The 21904-nt window shown below is 35.5% G+C and overlaps 1 protein-coding gene across 1 annotated transcript in view; it reads left to right on the top strand.

The window, feature by feature from the left end:
• Positions 1-21904, top strand: part of GSTCD (glutathione S-transferase C-terminal domain containing) — a gene marked incomplete at both ends in the record, with an annotated part of 54049 nt that overhangs the window by 4742 nt on the left and 27403 nt on the right. The window contains 2 exons of the mRNA XM_079535076.1: positions 119-373; positions 1084-1177. Coding sequence (XP_079391202.1) covers positions 119-373; positions 1084-1177 — 349 coding nt within the window. The remainder of the gene's footprint in view (positions 1-118; positions 374-1083; positions 1178-21904) is intronic.

The raw sequence follows: 21904 nt of genomic DNA, 5'->3' as shown, positions 1-21904 counted from the left end.
AGCAAACATTTTGAGATTTAACGTGGAGCTATATTCATTACCCACAGGTTGTCTTCTCCACATTGCTTGTGGAAAGAGGTTTACAATAGCAAGTTACCTTTCCATTTTGCTTTCCTAGGATTACAGCAAAAAGCAAGGCAAAGATCTGGTAAAGTTACCTCTGATCTCCAGCTGGTATCAAAGAGTTCAGCAAGTCCCTGGAGTGAAGAGAGCAGCTGATAAATGCAACATGCAGCTTCTCCAGCTTCCAGAGTTGATACCTGCTCCAGAGGATCACCTAGGAGACTTCTTTCCAGTTCCTGATAATTGTGAAGAAGAGCATGAAAACAGTCAATTTATAGGTGGTCCAAGGCCGACTATGACTAAATTAATGGTAATTTAAGGTTTTCAATCAGCTGTCTTAGTTATCTTAATTTATCTTAATTATACTTATTTTACAACAGGTGAAATTTATTAGAATCATAGAAACAAAGTCTTTTATAGCCTTAAATGATTTAATGTATTTTGTCTGTCTTCTATCTGATATGCATTGACTTAAAAAGGTTTTTAGTCTTTTTGTTCAGTTAACAATATTTGGTTGCTCAGGGATTGAGTAAGTGTACTCTGGAAGCCCTGTAAATAACTCTTAGCAACCGAAGTAGCCTTCTGTTTTATTTGTGATATTTATATTCCTTTTCTAAAGGTATGTATAAAAAACAAATACAAATGATACTGTATGTTTAGCTTTAGTATTCTGTTTTTCTGTTGTTGCTTTTTGTTGTTACTTCCATAGATCTTTGAATGTCTGAGACACAAATGAGTTTTGTTAAAGAAAACTCTTTATTGTGTTCCATAGTTTTCTATATTTTATTTTACTTTATTGCATAGAGGTTATCATCCTCTTCTAAGAAGAATGGAGGGTACTTTCTTGTGAAAATGACAGAAGTATGTAGCTTGAATTCCATAAACAGGAGTCACCTCCCTGTAAGTCTCATTTGGGCTGAAAGCTACATAGTGTCATCTGATACTCTTAAATCTGGTGGGAATTCTACTACCAGTCTCAGTGGGTAAAAGACTGGGCCCCTTTTTTTCTGTTTCACATAGGAGAGGGGTATTGAAGCAAAGTTTTCTCCTCATCCATGCCCTGACTGGACCATAGACTGGCCCAGCCTGCCAGCAGCAGTCAATCCTGGAGAAGGTAAGGGTTTTTAATGTATTCTTAGTGCATCTGTTAGCAATGCTACTCAACTGTATCGTAGGAAAAGATGTCACTTTTCATGAATGAATTTCAAAGCTGTGTTAAAAAGGCAAGCAGTTTTAAATTCTGTTTTAAATTTCAGGCTGTTTATAAGATGTAGTGAGATGACTTCCCTCAAGTCATCAACAGTCAATGACCAAACTGTGAATAAAAGCTTGACCTTGTTTTTGTACTTTTTCTCTACTGTTTCTGAGTTTCCTGAGTATTTCTTCATACTTAAGGCAGTAATCTTTGACCATGTGAGATGTTCCTGTAATCAGCACGCATGTCCACGTATAAACTGTGTCTCGCAGAGCAGTAGCAGTAGATTTTACTTTTATGGAAATGCACTGCATTAGCAAAGTTTGGAAGCTACATAGCAGTGTTCCCTTTTGTGACAGGTTCCCCTGCTCTGTAGTGATTGTTTTCTCTCCTGGATTGCAGAGCATTCTACTACTGAGTGACTACAGAGTTCTACAGAAAAAAAAGTGCATTACCACAATATTCATTGTTTTCACTGGTGTTGTGAATATCAAATACCTTTCGTACCACACATGCACACTTCAGACGTCTGTGAATACAAACATATTCTTGCCTACAACGTGGAGGCTGTAAAAATAAAATTTGAAGTTCATTTCCTGTATTTTGGATCTGTGTGTTGTTTACGAAGTCCTGACAACTCTCGTGTACTGCGAGCATCTGTCCATACTAAGTCATGCTTCTTTAGACTTCGTGCGGTTATTTTGGATGTACCTTTTATGTTAAAACAGCTTCATAGTCTGATGAAAAGCTTTGGGAGGGTTGTTTTCTTGAAATGCCAGTGACTGCATTCAATAATGAATGCTCATTTTTGCTTCCATCCAGTGCTCAGATTTTTGGCTATAAATTTTAGTTACTACTTCTGTTAATGTACCTCTTTTCTTCCATTTAGGAAAAGAAACCAAGAAAGATGCATGATGTGCAAAACAATGTGTGCACTTGGAAACTTTATTTTTTCACTGATCTCTTAGACTTGGTTTGATTGGCTGGAGTTAAAACAACCCCTGATTCTTGTGTGTATGTGCTCTCCCTCTTTTTTTCTTGTTTTCTGATACAGTTAGTGATGATATCAATGTCTGAAAGAGTCTGCAGCCCAATTTTGGGGAGCGAATATTTGCTGGCTCAACAAGGGTGCCAGGAGAGGGAGACTTCACCCCCCAAATCATACCTCCCATCCTGACAGCAATTATGCTGATGCCATTCACTGACTTAGGGAAACTCCAGATGGTTGTACTTTTAGTCTGGGGCCTGTAATGTCACACAGGGCAAAAAGAAATTTCCTGATATAATTGATTTCTTTTTTCGGTTGGATACATGCATGTGGTTACCTCTGTTGTTCTATGTGGGACTGTTCTTTATTGCCTAATTCTTCTACTAGTAAAGCCTAGTTGTTGTTTCATTAATTTAGTTATCTGTATTTTATTAGTAAGTCCTACATGATGTGCTGAGAAAATAGTCACTGACAGAACCTGTCAGAGTTTTAAACCAGGTTTGGGTAATTGAAGCTTTCAAACAGATTACTGCTGTAGTTGGTAAATACAATTCTTACTAATACTTATGGAAGACAAAATAGTGAAAGTTTCGCTTAAAACTCACCTTGGCTTTTGTTTACAGTTAACTCGATTAGCTGGCAAATTGTACTTTAATGTCGTAGATGATGTGTTTCTGTGCTCTGAGATTAAATATTGTACTTCCTGTCAGAAGTATGTGGAAATTCTCGAATGGTTCAGCCTGTCTGTAAGGCTAATTAGACCACCTTGCTGTCACAGCTGTTCGCTAATGATTGCATTTATGATATAATCATTTAGAAAAAAAGATTAACTTCATTTAGTATTTTTATAGGGATTATTTATTGTGAATTGTTACTTCAGATAATAACATCATGATATTGGATGGATATTTTAGTTCTTACAGACTTTTGCTTCAGGAAGAAATTTAAAACAAAATTTTTATGTTTTAAAATATATTGTAAATGCTGATGTCTGTTTTAATTAACTCTAAAAACTTGGTCAGTACTTTTTAATTGGCTTTTTCTTTTCCTGAGCTTATTTCTCAGATCTGTAATGAGGTCAGAAATATGTTGATATCATCTATTAAATAAAGGAGCCAAAACCTCTCAGCACGTTGTCTTCCACATAGTGTAACTGACCCTCAGTCACATCTCCTTTCTTCTCCTGTGAGTTCAAATAAGTAAGAAATATTAAAAAAATAAAAATAAAAAAAAATATTTATTTGTGATGCTTCGTTCTGAAACAAAGCTAGACTGACAGTGTACTTGTGATGGTATTCACTTAAAAAGGTGGTGATTGTCTGCAAACAAATTTAGACTATTCTTTCCAGGGCGTGAAGATGCTCAGAGTATGAGCACAGCATGTATCAAACTGCAGTCGGTAGGCTCGTAGTGCTGTCTTTTCTTATAAAAGTGTTTCCTGAATTTGCATTCAAATATTCAGACTTTTAAGGAGATAAATAGAGTTTTAGAATGCTTTACTCAGTTTGTAAAACGAGACGGAATTTGAAGAGGTCAGCGCCCAATATTCAGACTGTCTCTGAAATGGTTATTGAGAAGAGATATGTTACTTTGATATGTAAGACACAAAATAATTGATAACACACTGTGAATGTGGTTTATTTTTTGTGAGGGGAAAAAAAAAACCACAAAAAACAAAACAGAACTTGTGAAAAACATGCAAATTGTATATTGAAGACTGCCTTTGTTGTCTTTTTTACACAAATAATTTATGTCACCTAAGAATCTGGTCCAGTGCTCTTTCTTTGAGAGGTCTGCTTTTAGTAACAGGTATATTTCAATAGTTGTATGAATATAAATCTTAGTGTAAGTGCCAAACTTGGTTATTTATGTACATATAGAGTACAGAATGTCCATATAAGAAATAGAAGCTTTTCTGAATTACAGAAAAAATAGTGACAAGAGAAGGAAACTGCTCTTACGGTGCTACTTTTCTTTGTCTGATAGTGTAGTAGCAATCTTTTTTTTTTTTTTTTTTTTTTTTTCCAGAAGAAAATGTTAGTCCTATTTTTTTTTTTTAAGGGTTCAGGATTTTGTTCTTCTGTAGCAAAAACATAAATGAAGTGGTTTGAATGTAATTTCTGATAACCAGTTATCTCAAACCATTTGAGAATGTTAAGAAACTGAGCATGTTTACTCTGGCATGTTGATTTGAGAATTGACATCAGAATATTTATGACCAGATGAAGACAGAACATTTTAATAAAATCTTTTTAAACCAACTTTTAATGAATTCTGAATATAGGCAGATGGAAATTTCTGCTGTTGTTATATAGTTCACTGACAAAGCCCCAGATTTGATGCACTGCAGAAGAGTTGTTTGACAAAGACATCCTCCTCAAAAGCATAAATAAAACCCTAAGGTAGTGAGACAAACTTCCTTTTAGAAATAAAGTCTTTACATTCCATAATGGTTCCACAGAGCAATTGCTTGCATTTTCTTTATGGTACTAATTATTTGCTCACTAGGTTTTGTTTTGTTTTTTAAACCAACTGTCCAACACAACTCAGGGTTACTGTAATGCAAATCTTTTTCTGGAAGAAAGAAAAATGAATTACAGATACTTGGCTGACACTTTTTTGCACTGGAATTGTTAAGATATATCTCACAAAGACAAGAGTGATTTCCTTCATTGCCAATAATAAATCTGCTAAATAAAAATTTACTGGGATTTGGATGTCAGAATGTTTTTTATAGCTGGACAGCCATTGATCTTGGAGATGCCATTTATGGTTTTTTTTTTTTTTTTTTTTTTTTTTTTTTTTTTTCTTCCAAGCAGGTGGTTTGTCCTTTGAGGTAAGCTCTCAAGGACTCTCCAGATATTTACTGTTCAGTGTGAGTGCTTTGCAAATACTGAGTACTGTGTTGGTAACTTGCTACTCTGCATACTCTGTAATTAGAGTAGAATAGAGTGTTCTCAAATTTTATGGGACATTTAATATGAAATTTGCATTAGACTTTTAGGAAGTTTTAGGAAGGAAAATATGCTGATGAATTTATTTTCTTTCTGTGAGATGCAGTTATGCTTCTTCCTCCTTCTCCCTTCTTTCCCCCATCAGTGATACAAAAATAGCCTGATTTAGGAGCTGCAGTTGCTTTGTCTAATAGTAAATTAGCATCATCAAAACAATCTTCCTTGTGATGCTAATTTTTCAGGCTTGACCCATATAATTGTTCAGTGCTATCTCTGGTCTTAATTTTCAGTGTGCATAACTTGGGAGTTAAGGTGTCAGCTATTTTTATGCCTACACTTGAGATAAAACCTTTGGTCTTTGAAGACTAAATAGGCAAGCATATGTCATCCTGTCTGTAAAATTAATTTACCTATTTGCTAGAATGTTGCTTTGTAAAATGTTTTCTCAAACTCCCAAGCTCTCCCCAGAAAAATGGTTTTGTACTCTGTTTCTTCAGTAAGACTCTTGAGATCCATCAGTTTGTACATTTTCAGGCTAGAAAGACAGTATGATCATGTATACCTGTTGGTATTTGATACAGCGGTGTTAGTGGTATACCTGACAACAGTCCTGGATGATTGGTGTTAGGTTTTTTTTCCAGAACTGATATGAAGACACTGCAATTTGCTGTGGCCTTTCCATCAGTGAGGTGCAGAGACTTTGTAACTCAGTATAAAAAAAATTCAAAAATGTTTTGGACTTCATAATACACAAAAGTAGTGCTAATGAAAAGAAAGGGGAAACTTCAATGATCTATGATGACGTACTCCATTTGATCTATCAACCATTGAAGAAGGTAGCTTCCTACTGAATTCCATGTATTCTGGGCAAAATGTTGGTTTTTTGGCTTTTATGCTCATACTAAATGACTCCATAATTGTTCTCTAATTTAACTTTGATTAAAAAATACTGATGTTTTAATGACAGCTGATTTTTAATTGAAGGAAAACAGGATTAAATAATGTAATTATCTTTTAACCAATTTCAGTTTTTGATGCTGGGTCTATATTAAAATTCCTTGTAATTGCTAACAGAACTTGCTACCGTTAACTTGTAAAATAAATGCTTTATTATATTTGCAGCTGTTTGATTTGAAATTGTTAGCAAGATTGATTCAATATATGCAAATTTCTTGGATTATTTTGTGAAGATAGCATGGTTATTTTGTTTTGTTCCACCTTTTATATTGGTATTAACTTCAGACTATTTTAGTTTTGGGAGATGCCTTCTGAGATGTGAATATGTGTTGCTTAAAAGTCAAAACTTTTATAAGAAGTCTGATATTTTACTAAAGTTCTTGCTAATCCAGAGATGCAAACTGTGTTTTATTTTAAATGTTAAGCACCTCAGTGTTTCTAAAATGAGGTCCAGGCAGTCATTTATTCTATAAAACAAAAGGAGTTAAAAGGAACACTTTAAAGTTTTTCTATTTCCCCTCCTAGCATGTCAGAACTTTTTTGAAAGACTTTGAAGATGTGTATTTTTTTAATACTTTTGTAGTCTATTTCAGGATCTCAAGCATCCTGAAGCAGGAACTCGTCCTTCTTCATCTGATTTTCCATATCAGACAGTTCTTTGCCTGCAAGCCACATGGGTAACAATCCAAGTGAAGCTCAGCTGAAGCTGATTCTCATTAACCTCTTCTTATAGCTATAGATCAGCTGCACTTGTTTAAAAGCTTAAACTACATTTATGATTACACTGCATTTTGCAATTCAAGATTTGGAAAACCTGAGATGGTAGTGGAGCCATGTTGCCTCATATTCTTAACAAATAGTTGAGAAATGAAAGACTTCCAATAGCAGAGATGTTGGCTTGAATATGAGCAATGTTTGAGGTTGTAAGTGTATGAAAAAGAAGCTTATTACTGCAGTTTTGTTCTTTTACTTGGGTTAACTTCAAAACAGTGTTCTTTCAATACTTTAGATTTCCTGTGGCTTTTTTGAACACTTTTTGACTGCTCTAGGATGTAGCATTGCATAGTTGACCTGAATCCAGTTTTGATGGGAGTTTGAATTAAACTATTATTTTTTAAATCTAAAAATCAGTATCTTTGTATGTAACTGGAATCTGTAAGTTACCTGTGCTACCAAACCATTTAATTTGCCCATGGCAATATCACAGGATCATAGAATGGCTTAAGCTGGAGAGGACCTTAAAGATAAAAATCTAGGATTAATGTGATCCGGAAAGACATTCTCCTCTAAACATGTCTCAAAATCATCTACAGGGGATGCTTTTTGGGAAGCTATAACGATATAGAAATTCACTGTTTTTAATGGTCAATAAGGTGTACTCGGGAGTTATGCTGTGTGCACAGTAACGCTATGCTTGAATAAGACAATGGTGGCACACTGCTTCCTCCTCTTTGTCTGGAAAATGCTTGCATTAACTGTTTGGTGGTTTGGGGTTTTTTTGAGTCCTGTTCATAGTGTTTCCATTTTGTAACAATTGATTCCATATATGCCATCCAATCTAAAGGACTTTGAGAACTGCATAAATAGAGACCATTCATGCACTGTTGGTACTCAGGAGGTCCTCATGGCAGCTGGATAAATAATTATTAAAAAACAAACAAACAAAAACAACCTTCCTCATACCTACCTCAACCTTATATCAGAATTTCAGCAAAAGTGTAAACAGATAATGGGATAGAACAATGTGGTGGTGATAGTTGTTGTTCATGTTCCTCTTTTTTTTCCCCTCTTGCTTGGTTCTACCAGTTTGAAATAGACCTTTCTGCCATTCTGAGTAATAACTAATTGTCAGTTTGAGGAGTTTTGCTCTATGTACTGATACATATGAGCTTTCTTACAGAGCACATAGCATTCAGACTTGCAGCACGTTCATTTTTCATCTTGTCCTGTGCTAAATCTCTGTGTTCCTGACTTTCGGAATGCTTTTGTAATATCGGCCCACTTTGGAATATGAACAAACAGCAAACAACTTTGGATATTTAAAACCCTGGTGTACAAATAAAGAAATTCTGTCCTGTTTCTGCATAAGTAAAAATTCAACATAAGTACAGATTGCCATTACTTCTTTGGAGATCGTATTTTCCTTTTTGAAATGTTTTAACTTTCCAAATATTTTAATCAAATTTTGTAGTAATAAAATCCATATGCATTAGCCTACTTAAAGTAGTGACAAAGATCTAGGATGAGGGAGAACTGATCCTTTTCTCTATTTTCAAATGCTCTGAATGAGCTATTGGATAAATTGCTGATACATTAGCCTTCATAATTAGTATCTTCTAGAATTGCTCTAAGTCTTAAACAGGTCTCTTGTAGTATCAGCATTGTCTTTAAATGAGGTATTTCAGCTGTATTCAAGCCTTGCTGTAGAATGTCTTCACTGTTTTTTCTCAAAGATTGTTCTATAAGTTTTCTCCTTAGACTTAAATCCCCACTACATCTGTATTACTGTGAAACCACTGTACAGCTTGTGTCCTTCCTGTGTTCCCTTGCTATACATGAGAGTATTAGGATTCAGACTTTATAGATCAGCCTAGCTATGAAGCGTAACTGACAAAAGAGTTTAAAGTTACTTTTTTCTCTCCTTTCTTTGCAGTGTTTTTATAGCTCGTTTACATTGTTTGCTACCCGTGGTAGCTGAGGGACAGCCGAGTTTGAAGTTTATCAGTCTAGCTGTTAAGTGAGCACGACTGATGTATTTCTGCTATAAAGCCTTAAACAGTCCTTTCAAGTGAACGTATCAGGAGATCATTTTTACCTCTGCAGCATCTTTTTTGACTCTTACTTTCGTTAAAGCCTAGCACTGATCTGTGCAAATTTGTCTTTCAAGACAAAAATATGTGCTGTTTGAGCTGCGTGTGACTTGTAGACATTTCTGGCCACAGGAGGGCAGCAAAATCTGTTTGGATCCCAAATTGTAACGGAATGAATGGAGCTGTGCCCTGCAACCAAAGAGTCATCCAAGAAAAAGGTAACAGGTCTGAGAACTACCACATGAAAAGTGCCTGATTCCTAAGTTTGGGATGACCAGCGGGGGAAAAAAAGTGGTTTTAAAAGACTTTTATCTTCTCATTAGATTTGACTGTTGAAACACTTGTATTGTTGGCCCCAAAAGAATTAAGGGCAGAGCACTGTTTGATTTGCTGGGTGCTGTGTAAACACATTGCAGAATATTACCTATTTTCGTGAATGTTTTCTGCTGTAAGAAAAGAGATAACAGTTGAGCAAAGGGTGACAGAGGGGAGAAGCTGATCAGCTCAACCACTTCTTTGGGAATTTTATGTTGTGGTGTTGTTTTTGTGACAAAGGAGAATGCTGGTAGCTCAGTGGAAATTTCTGGGATTTTTTTTCCCCAGCGTGTGTATAAAAACACAAGAGAAATTGTACAGGTGATTATTTTTGTTGGTTTTTTTTTTTTTTTTTTTTTTTTCAATTGCTCAATCAATGCTGCCACTGTGTAAAGAGCAATCTTGGTAACTGAAAAAGAAGATATCATGAAAGGACAGGCTATTGCTGGAATTCAGAGTAAAAAGAAGTAACATGTTTGATAGAGCAGAAGAAAAAAGTAGGCAAATGAAAATGGTGCAAACAAAAGAATTTAAGGAGCTAAACTCTGTGGTAATGGTTTTTGTCTTTTTCATTTTTTTGGTAGCAACACTCTGAGCGTGTGACCCTCTTCATTAGGAGGGTAGGGCTACAGTCAAAGTGTGTAAGAGCAAACTAGCCTGTGCAAGCGTTTTCAAATGTTCCAAAGGAACAAGTGAGAGGTCCAGTTAGGAGAGAAACTCTTTCTCACAACTTCCTTCCAAACAAGGAAATGTAGGCACTGAGTAGTTAACATCTGAAATTAACTAAATGTGAGAAGTAAGATATAGTTTATGTGCTCAGGTAACAAAAAGACTATGCAGCCCAGAAGATGATTGAAAACCAAGGCAGAGTTTGTCTTTTTCTCCTTTTCCCATGTTACTGAACACTGCAGACACACCAGAAGAATTTACATGTTGTTCTCACTGAAATTTATTGGTGTTCACTCATATTCTGTTCTGTGGATAACTCTTTAAGAAACCATTTTGTTATTGTTTGGGGACAAAAAGAAGAGGGGGTTTGTTCAAAGTTAAAATGTTTCATAGATTACGTGACCTCTTTTATTATGGTCTTCAGAGATCCTATTAGATTATTTATAGATGGAGGAAAACTGCAGAGTTTGCTGCTTAATATTCTGTCTTTGAAGTCAGAAGCAGAATTGGGGTGGGTGCTGTCATTTATAGTATTAGGCATTTTTAATAGTGTTTATGGTTCTCTTATTATGGGGCTTTTAATCCCTCTCCATTATATGTATTGGTGAAGTATTCAGTACTGTGAGGAGACTGTAGCACTGATGCTGACTAGTTATTATGGCACACCTAAATAGAAATCTTCAAGCAGCATTTGAACGTAAAATAGCTGCTGGACTTCTGGTGTTTTTTAGATTTCCTAGATCAGAGTAAAAGAACTTAAACGTCAGAAAGCAATTTTAAAAGACCTTCACAATTTTTTAAAAACAAAATCTTATTTTGCTGAGGTCTGCATTATATTCACGATACTCTATTAAATATTTAAAATACTAAATATCCTCACTGAGTTATTTTTGAGGCTATTAATTGTTTCCAGAGTTCGTGGTTGCTGTGATTTTTAGGTCAATTAACAATATGGTCACAATAAATAAAAATGAGATTTTTTATTTTGTAACTATAAAGCTAGACAGCTTCTTTCAGAAATGCGGTCAAACATTTTGAACAACTTTGCAATTTAAGAGCTGTGTGTGCCAAAGATGGAGGTGGAGGACTGCCTCACTTTTACACAGAAAACTTGTTACTGTTGAGGTACTGTCAAGTTACGTGCTGCTTTAGTGGATTTCTGCGAGCTCTCCATTGACATTTCACGATGAGTTTATGGATCACAACGTATTGTGGCAGTATGATAACCCTGTGTATGTGAAACATACTTTGAAACTCATGTTTCTGGCAGAAACAGTGTCATGTACAATCTTAAAGGTAATGGTAGTACAAGTGGTTGGACATACCTTCTTCATTCACCCAATTTTTATCTATTGTTGAATTCAGGTACAGATTTTATTTCCAATCTATAAATCATTTGTGACAATGCATGAGATAAGAAGGAATTCTTCTGCCTGTTGAAGTTACTTATTGCTTCCACCTGTACTTTTGGCCCAGGTTAAGAACCATGAAGACATTGCTTGATTTGGATACAGTCCCACTTTGGATAAGGTCAGGAGTTTCATTTTAGCTCTTCCTGAAAGTGGGCTCTTGGGCTGCAGTTAAAGTACACTTAAAGCTCCAATCAGCAATTTTGAGGAGGATGGCATCGCTGTATGTTAAGGGAAAAAAACTTAAAATCTAAACTTAATAGAGTATTTTTGTTGTGAGTGATTCATAATCTCTTCTGAGTAGTCTGATACTTTCTAAGCTTTTAATTACATGAAGGAAAGGCCAGACTACTGTATGTTTAGTGTTTTAGTGAAGGTGGTATTAATTATTTTGTACTTGAAATGCATCTTCTCCAGATGGTCTGGAATAGCTTCTGAAAAGTTAATTTTTGGCGCATGTCTCATGTCAAATTTCTGGCCTCCTACCATAACAATATCAAAGGAATTTGCATCCTTTAAAATCTTTAAAAGTTTTGAAAAGCAAAAGCAAGTGGAAATTCAGCTATTTGTAGAATTATCTTGTAAGTGTAGAAAAATTGGAAAATAATCCTTATATATAATCCTTATATTAAATTCAGTCAAATCTAATCTAAGACAATAAAATCCTTTTTTCTTGCCGTTGTGGAACATGAACTTAAAAAAAAAAAAAAAAAAAAAAAGTGTTAGGAGGATTTATTTCAGTTTGTCACTGAGCTTTTGGTCTTTGTGTCTGTGCTTTAGTTGCATGTGTAAGTATAGCGAGTAGAACAGTTGAGACAATATTCACTCACTAGTTCCAATCCTTACTTGGAATTTACTAATGTGACTCATTGTTGAAGTACTCTTCAATCTGCTTAAATGCTTCCCGGTATCCTACTTGCAGATCTTTCCTTTGTTCGCAAATGTTTAGTAACAAGAAGTATGAACTATACCCATCTCCCACAGACTAGAATGCCCTTTAATTGTATAGACTTAAAACTGTTCTAAGCACTTCCATAAATGAAAGTAAACTGGACAGAGTTTTCATCTCAGCTCTTCTAGTTGCACTGCAGTCCTTCCTTTGTGCAGGTGCAGTTGTTTGTAAGACAATAACATAGCTATATCTGCATACATTAATTTAATATAATTGCTTGCGTGTGCATTTTTTACCAATACTTACTGCTGGCTTTCGCTTCTCTTGAAAATCTCAATTAGATTAAATTTGACCTAGCACTTGTTTGTGACTTCTATGGAAATGTAGGAAATATGCAAGCTAATCCCAAATTCTGCACCTGGATGCTGTAGTTTCACCTTGAATAGCTTGTGGTGGTTTTTATTTTGAAGACATTTCATTTTTTAATAAATATAAAATGGAGTTTTATTTTCTTTGTGACTCAATTTGTCTGTGAAAAATCAGTCTCTTTAATTTTGTTCTGTATTTTTTCGGATCTCTAGAACTGTTCATCTCCTTCTTGCAATGACTGATCTTCACTGATGTTGTTGAGTCTTTTCAAGGAAGTGTCACATTTCTGATTTAGACTTTCAAAAATTAATATTCATTGGTGTCCCGATTCAAAATCAAGCTAGATATTTTGCACCAAATCTGTCTGTAATTCTATAAATCAGATAGTTTTGGTCCTCTTTGTGAACATTTATTAGTAGTGCTAGTTTTTGAGAGAAGGATGTGCATTTTGAAGTAATACACAATGCACGGATGTTGGATGCCTGAATTAGCCAATTTCTGATCCTAGTGACTTTTTAATGATATAAATTTAAGCAGCAAAGATCTTCTCTTGAGCCTTCCATTGCTTGTGTGTTTCTAGACTCTTATTCTTTGTAATTCAAGTTTCTCCTGTGAAAATGTTTCAGATTTATGCAAAGTAACCACAACTGCCAAGTCATAAATAGGTTTTGAGGAAACAACAGAAATAAGTGTTCACGTGGTTTCTTTTAGTTTATCTGCTCTAGGGTACGACAATCAATATGAATCAGTAATGTTGCCATTGTGTTAAATTTGTTGTTGTTCCTATGTTCTCTCATGTATCTTATGAACCAAATCTATTGCTGTACAATTTTTATGAAACAATTCCTGTGAAACGTTCCGTAACTTCTTCCCTACATTCCAGTCTTTTTTTTGAAAGTCTTTTTTTTTTTTTTTTTGGAAATGATTTCTTATTTAAAATCTGTTTTTCTTAAAAAGAAAAATAAAAAAACCCTTAAAATTGATTTTAAGGTAACAGAACAATTCTTAGTACTAAGTTGTATGCTTTTTTTAAAAACATCTGCCAAGTGTTTTACTTTCCATCTTATCTGCAGCACGTATTTGACATTCCTCCTCTTTTTGCTTGTTACCAAATGCTTTGGCCTAGCTGTGATCCCACTTGATGGATTTAATTAATTTTGGATGTTAAGTAAAATGCATAAAATAAATCGTATCTTCAAGGAAGATTTATTTTTTAGAGTGTTTTCAATCCTAGTTGCTTTGTAACCAAAGGTGAGATCATGCTCTTCATATATTTGCGTCCTTCCCCCCTTTTTTCTTTTATTATGGTTAATGCATCTTTTACTTCTCTCTGTATTTTAACTGTGATTTAAGGATTATATCTAACTAGATTTAAATCCTACTTGTCAGGAGCAAAGTAGACCACATGGCACAGAATGCTGAAATCATATTTGAGTCTTAATGTCAGAAAATTTTCATTAAAAATCAGACATTGTAATGACAGATGGTGGAACTGAAAATCACTACAGTAACTTTCCTCAAAACACACTGGTTGTCTGTGGGTTTAGCCTCACCTGGCTTTGTGCTGAATTCAGAGCATACAGGTATATATAAATGTGTGCACTCATGTTTTTGTTGTTAGAAAAAGTGAGCAGATTTCGTACTATATCTTTCCTGAAGGTTTTGGAAGTTCATGTCTTAATAATTAGGTGATATACCTATCCAAGACATGTTATGATCAGGATTTTTTTTATTTGTGTAAATTTGTCATAGTTTGTCATAGTTTTGATAACTGCTATCCATAAGTTACCCTGAGTAAGTTTGCAGATGACACCAAGCTGGGAGGAAGGTCCTCAATGGGGACCTGAACAGGCTAGATCGATGAGTTGAGGCCAGTGAGATGAAACTCACCCAAGTGTCAGGTCCTGCATTTTGGCCACAACAACCTCAGGCAGTGCTACAGGCTTAGGGCAGGGGCACTTGAAAGCTGCAAAGAGGAAAAGGATCTGGTGAGGCCGTACCTTGAGTATCCAGAGAAAGACTGAAGCTGGTGAAGGATCTGGAGCACAAATCTTATGAGGAGCAACTGAGGGAACTGGGACTTCTTAAATCTGGAGAAGATGAGGCACAGGAGAGACCGTATAGCTCTCTACAACTATGAAAGGAGGTTGTGGTAAGGCATGGCCTCTTCTCCCTGGTAACTAGTGACAAGACAAGAGGGATGGTCTCACGTTGCATCAGACGAGGTTCAGATTGGGTAATAGGAAGAATTTCTTCTCAAAGAGTGGTCAGGCATTGGAACAGGCTGCCCAAGGAAGTGGTGGAGTAACTGTTAAAGGAGATGTTTAAGAAAAAGATAGATATGGTACTTGGGGACATGGTTTAGTGGGCAGTAGTAGTGGTAGGCAGAAGGTTGGACTAGGTGATCTTAGAGGTCTTTTCCAACCTTAATGATTCTATGGATTCTTGACAGTAGCAACTCCTGATGGTGTTCAGTTAGAGTTGCTACTGTGTGATATAAACAAAGCCAATGAGATAAATTTTAAAGTTCTTACTCTGTTTAACACGTTCTTTCAGTTTTGTATCAGAAAAACACTGCATAGTAGTGCTCCATATTATCTGCATTTCCCAACTGATTTAAACTCTGTGTGTCAGAGAGGGAAAAGGCGTAGTGCCCTTTTTTTTAAAAAAAAAAAAAAAAAAAAATTTTCTGAGGCATTTTCAATAATAAATCATTAAGTGAAAACCAAATACATCAACCCTGTAATCTCTTAGTCATGAACACAGAACAATTTTGTGGAGAAATTAACAAATGGTGACAAATAGCCTATGGCAATAAAACGCACGCTTATTTCCTTTTCTTCCTTCTCTTGATGGGGGTGGTGGGAACGCAGGGAAAGGATAATGGCAATACCAGACTGATCTGCATGGAGTATCTCAGACTCTACTGCACATTAGAAAGATAAGATGAAGTCATGAAACCAGGCCTTGCTGGTTTTATAACTTTAGGTTATTTTACTTTGTTTTTTAAAGGTGTGTAGTTATTCTAAATTCCTTTAAAAGAGGAAATTGTGCATTCCTGCATGTAGATTTCAATTAAAATTAGGAAATTACAATAATAGAATTTTCTGAGTGATTATGAAAAGTATTTAAAATGATTTTTTCTTATGCTAGATAGTAACTATTTTAATTGGGTCATCAAAGTAATGATCACTTAAAATTTTTCTTTAATGTGTATTTTCCCAGAGCTAAACATGTTCTTGGAGATGGGATGAAAAGTTCAGGAGAAAAAACAGTACAGATTAAATAGGTCCTATTTATAGTGGAACAAACATGCTGTTTTAATTAGCCTACTAAGCATTTTTTAGGGTTTCCCTTAGTAATTCCATCTAGTAATCAGTGGCCTTCATCTTCTGGCTTGTTGCACTGCGCTCTGCTGAAGTCCTATTGTCTTTGGTGTATTCCATTTGAAAATATTTTCCTTTGATCCAACTTCAAGCTGGAGTTGGGACTTAAAGTAGCTTTCTGCTTTTAATATTGCTAACTACATTCTGATCCCAGTTTTACAATAGGTTGATTATTTGCATTATGAACTTTAGGAATCTTGTCTTTCTACTTCTACCTGTAAATATAAGCATATCTGTCCTTTGACCAGAATAAAAGTTGTGTTAAGCAGTTTTTTTCTTGTACTCAGAAAGTATGTCAATAGGTGGATTAATGAAAGCTGGTAAAAACAGCATCAGCTAACATGGTAATTTGAAAAACAAACCAACTGCAAGCGTTATGATGAAGCAAAACCTGGGTGCTGGAAAGAATGAAGGAGAATAATGCCATTGTGTCTTAGAAATCCATATTGCTTAGTATATGGCTCAAAGTTCAGTCAAGCTGACTGTCCAAATGTGTAAAACTGCTGGGAGCATCATTTCCTGATGCAGAATTGCTGTTTCTACAGAAAAGCTTAACAGCATGCCAAATGGGCTGAGACTCAGATGTCGTCTATCTTTGAAGGTTCCTTAAACATTAGTCTATTTGTACTCTTTGCAGTATCTACTTTCAGGAAGCCAGAAATAAAGCTGATGTTAGACAAGGAAACTGAAGGATCCCACTTTTTTGTTTGCTTTGCATGCCATGCTTTGTCATCAATTTAATTGTTAAAAACTTTTAAAAATTACCTATTAAATACCAGGTTCAGAGAAAAAGGAGAGTCTTTCCTAGCATAATAATAATCTTTTTTCATCATCTGTGGATCTGAGGAAATATATCAGTCTTCAACTATTTTCTGGGTAAAGCATTACAGATAACCTGTCTCCAAGAATCTAAAGAACTAAATTTATTCTCAGCACAGAAAAGGGGATGATTCAAAATAACAGGAGAAAGGCATTGAAAATAATGAAGGGAAGTTATTACTTCCCTTGTTTAAACAGATTGGAGAGCATGATATTATCAAAAATAAAGTATAGAAGTGAATAGAATGTAGTTGAAATAGACCTGATCAAATGCTTTCTTAGAAGAAAAAGAATCAGGGAATGTATGATCAGTTTTCGAAAGGTTCCAGGAGTTTGGATATCTGTCATTAAGTTCATAGATTTAAAGGAGGGAATAATCTATAGCTATGCATATTCTCAACATAGCTTAAAAAGTTGGTGAGATTATTTGGATATCTAAATGAGGAAAAAACATTTGAAGTTATGATATTCAGAGGTGCTGTCACTTCTGAAATTTCACAAAGAAAAGGTTAGGTGACTTTAGCATTGTTTATTACACAGAACTTGCCAGATAAGCCAAATGTTGCCTATGTAGAACTTGTGCTGTGTAACAGATTCAAATTTGATTCCAAAGAAATTGACTGAAAAGGAAACTAAAACCAGAATGTGGGAAACTAAAACAATAAAGCCTTGGTTCTAAGCATATGTCTGTGCAGAGCCTAGAAAACCTGTTTTGTATCTACATTTCATAGGCCATATCTGTATCCTTTCTGCAGGTATTAAGGTGTTTCTTTAATAAATACAGTTCAAGCCAACTATATGTTTATGCATAGTTTTTTGTTTCAGCTATTTTTTAACCCCAGGTATAATTTTCTGTGAAGGTTCTGTTGTAAAATATTATTCCTCTTTCTAAAGAAGGGGAAAAATGTTAAAATGAGCTGTTAGAATTCTTCAAAGAAAGAAGCTGGTTCTTTTCTTTGTTAGTGGATTTTTATTGGACAAGGTATGTCTGCCACCTTTCCAAAAATAATTTATTCATCATCAGGCAACATGCATCATAGAAGCAGATCACCTGGCAACACCCTGTTTGACAATTACTTTGGCTTGCTTAAATGATTTGTTTAGTTGTAAGAATGTACATCTCAAATTTTTATAACATGTAATAGATTACTGAACTTGCATAGCATGAAGTGGGCAAAAAAAACTCAAAACTCATTTAATACCAAGCCAGACGTATCTGCGCTCATCACCCTTCTAAAGTTGCCATAAAAGAGAAGAAATGGGCTTTACAGCAGCTGTTGATTGTCAACAGATACTGAGCTCCTTTGAACCTAAGGGGAAATATGGATTGAAAACCACTGATAACTTTGTCTGCTGTCCTCAGATTTTAATAAACAGTAGACTATTTATATTGGACATTTCTGCTGTTGTTCACCATTATGCAGACACACAATGGGGACTGCAGTTACTATCACAGCTTATGTTTTTGTGGATTTTACAACTGGAAGTATCCCCTTAAAACTTCTGAACTTTTAGATGTTTCTGTATTCACATATAGAAGTTTTTATTGTATTGTAAGAAAGAAGCATTTTTTCCTGGAAATGCAGGGTAATTCTTGCAGTATGGAGATGGTTGTTCTGGCTTCATGCCTTTTAGGTTTGGCTTACTCAAGAAGTGATAACATCAATCTAAAACAGACCCACTAAAATAATGTCAAAATAATCTCACTCTCATACCAGAAATACCCATTTGTTTTACAAGGGCTGCTCTGAAACGAATGCCTCCTGTTTTATTATACTGGCCCACAATGTAATAGGTGGTGACTGGTGGCATGACAGTAAAGGTTGAACCTTCCCACCAGTATTCCATTACGTTTTGTTGCTGTGTGACAGATGGCAGCAGAGGGGCACTCTGACAAAATGGTGTTTGATATGGAACTGTATGTGAAGTGTGGTTGAATTCCTCCATACAGGAAAAAATTGCATCCTCTAAAATCCATTGATGCTTGCTGAATATCTCTGGAGATCAAACAGTGGATGTGAGCACTGTAGGCGGTGGGTGATGCATTTCAGCTGTGGTGACACCTCCGCAAGTACAGACTTTCGAGCACTGTGTGCAGGCTTTTGTTTATCACTGGCAAAAATGCGTAGCTACTGGTGGTGGCTACTGAAAAAAAGGTGTCTTGTAGCTGAGAATTTGCTTCATCAAATAGTGTTGTTATGCTCTTTTTATATGTTGCAGTTTCCAATGAAATAGGAGGCATTACTTTCAGAGCAACCTACATGTTTGTCTAACAGTATTGCTCTGATTGGTGGCACTTCCCTCTGTAGTTTAGGCTTTGTGCTATGCTGTAGCTGTGTTAGTTACTCTCAAAGACTTTTACATCCTTGTCATTGAGGAGAACTTGCTTGCAATGTCAAATAATCTTTAGTTCCCTCTTCTTTGAATGCTTGCTTTGTGCTTTGTATGCCATGTCTCAGGCATCCTATGGATTCACCATAGACTTATCCCAGGAGCATATGTATATCTTGCTTTCCTAGAGAAGTCTGTGCAGAAATAAAAGAAGCTTCAGCTCCCTTTGGCTACGTTATGGAGAAACTTTGGTTGCCTTGTGACTTGCATTGCTGGAATCTTCCCTGTTCAGTTCCCTATGCAGCCGTAGGCCCACAGGAATAGTTCTCCTTGTCAATGTCTAAATTTTAGATAGAATGTAGAAGTCTTTCTCGTCATTCTTTATGGAGTTTGTGAGTAGCATGACATTAAAAAAAAAAAAAAAAAAATCTAGGAAGAAGAAAAACACTCTGAAGGGGGTGACTATGTTGCTATCTTAGCTTTGTATGCTTAAGCCCAGTAGATGTGCACACTTAAGGCTGCTTAAGTTTAAGTGCACCAAGCAATACCTGCAGTACACAGGTTTTATGTGTCTGGTGTTGCTGTTCCTCTGGATTCTTTAATTATTAGTCTTAATGATGATGATGTGGACCCTGAGATTGTATGTTATGAGTAGTTAATATTCTTGTCTTCCTGGCAAATGTGTTAGTTGATTTCTTTAATTTGAATAATAATAAGCAATGGTTAACTGTCTTTTATCAATGTGATGGCTACCTGCCTGAGAAATTTTAACCTTATTTTACCTTGTACATAAAGGAAGCTATTATAAGGAGAAAGTGATACTTAGGTAGCTTAACTTTTGTACAAGTTATCTGCATGTCTTGAAAAGTTGAATGGTATCAAACAGAATATCCTTTATTTTCCACTTTGTTACAGTGATTTTTTTTTTTTTTTTTTTAGTATCTTAATTCATAAATGATGCAAAGCACTCTCACAGTTACCAGAAATATGTAAGTATGTGTGCGTATGTATGTATGTGTGTAAAGCAGAAGCACTGCTGAGGCATACTTTAAGACCTGGCGTGACCTGACCAACTGTTGATGGTAGCTCTAATTTGAGCAGGAGCTTGTAACACAGATCTTGGAGAGCTCTTCCAAAAACCCTTTGTTGTGATGATTTGTAATGTTTTTTTTCTTTATTATATTCTATACTGTTCTTGAAGTACTTTGCTATTTTCTCTCATTATTGTAATCATATGTTTTACTAAGGCAGATGTTTCAGTGAACCTGCCTTCCGGCACTTAGAGACATGTTTTCTTTTTAAATTTTTGAAGGCAGATGTTGCCTTAGCTTGGGTCGTTGGTTAGTTCACTGAAGTTTCATTTGATTACTTTCTGCTGGAAAAGACTTCATAACTTTTTTCATTTCTGTTGGCTTCAATACTGAAGTATTCATGGAAATTCAGCAAGCTGTTTGAATGACTTCAGTCCATGCTATCCATTTTTTTCTCTTTGCTTAACAATGTTTGTCTCATTTTGTTCAAGTATAATAAAGTAATTAAAATACATCAGAAGACAGAGGAAAGAGAAACACTGATGTCTTTACTTCTGCGAAGAACACCATGTTGACAAGAGAGAGTGGGAAGATACTATCGTAGATTTCCTCCTCTAGATTATTTAATATGTAGTTTCCATGCTGGAGATAAGTTCATGGATGACTTTACTGTTTACTTACAAGGCCTTAAATACAGTGATAGTTTAGATGTTGTCTGTTTACTGTACAAAGTTAAGCCGAGAGCACTGTTTGTCCAGCAGCCAGCTGCTCAGTTGCTATGTAAGTGCCAAATGAGTCATGTCTTTGTTTCCTAAGGCTCTTTAAATGTAAGGCCTAGGGGATTTTAGTAGGCTACTGGGCTGGTACCCGCTGTTTCATTAACTTTTTTTCCATTTAAATTATGCTTTCTGTTTCAAAGGTGGTTGAAGGGATTTATGCATTATTCCCGACTATTTGCTTTCATAAGCTAGAAAGAATAATACAGAAGGCCACCCTGCAAAAAGCAGCTTACTGCACAAGTAAAAGGAGGTTTTCTTGTTATTAGAATCATTGGTTGGGCAGGAAATGCCTACTGCAAATATTCTTTGCCTTGGAAGCTCAAGTTTTGCTGCTACTTTCAGATTTTAGGAAAGTGAATTAAGCTGTGACAATGCTTGCAAGCTGGAGTTACATTTATTCCTTAATAATATCAGTAGGGAAAAACTATTTTTGTTCCTTTTTCAGTGGCATTATATTTGTATTACAGGACTGTATACCTGCTCAGCTTTTCACTGGTGTTTCTTTTCAGGGATTTTACTTTGGGTCTTACAGTTGGTCATCTGGAGTTAATTTTTTTCTCCCTTTGGGGAGCTAAAGATGGGTTGAATTGATAGACCCATGTTGTCTCTGTTTAACTGGCATTTTGCATGTGCTCTGTGCTAATGTTTGCACTATACAGCATAAGCCACTTCTGTCTTATTAGAAAGGTTTTTTTCCCTTGCCGTTTGTCCTTCTAAAATGCACTGAATTTTATTATATTCTTTTAAATTTGATGCAAAATGTTACTGTCTGCATGTTTCATGTTGTCACTAATGAACTTCTGTTGTTTAGCCAAGTGGTCTGGATTTGTGTAGTTGTGGAGGTGCAATACAGAACTCTGCAAAAGGGGAGCCAACAGTTCTGAAGTAATGTGCTGATTCTGATCCAGGATTGGTTACCCAGAGTACCATTAAAATA

Source organism: Tetrao urogallus (assembly GCF_951394365.1).
Source record: "Tetrao urogallus genome assembly, chromosome: 4".
In the NCBI taxonomy this organism is placed as follows: Eukaryota; Metazoa; Chordata; class Aves; order Galliformes; family Phasianidae; genus Tetrao; species Tetrao urogallus.
The sequence above is the reverse complement of the archived record's forward strand: the minus strand, read 5'-3'. Positions and strand labels throughout refer to the sequence as shown.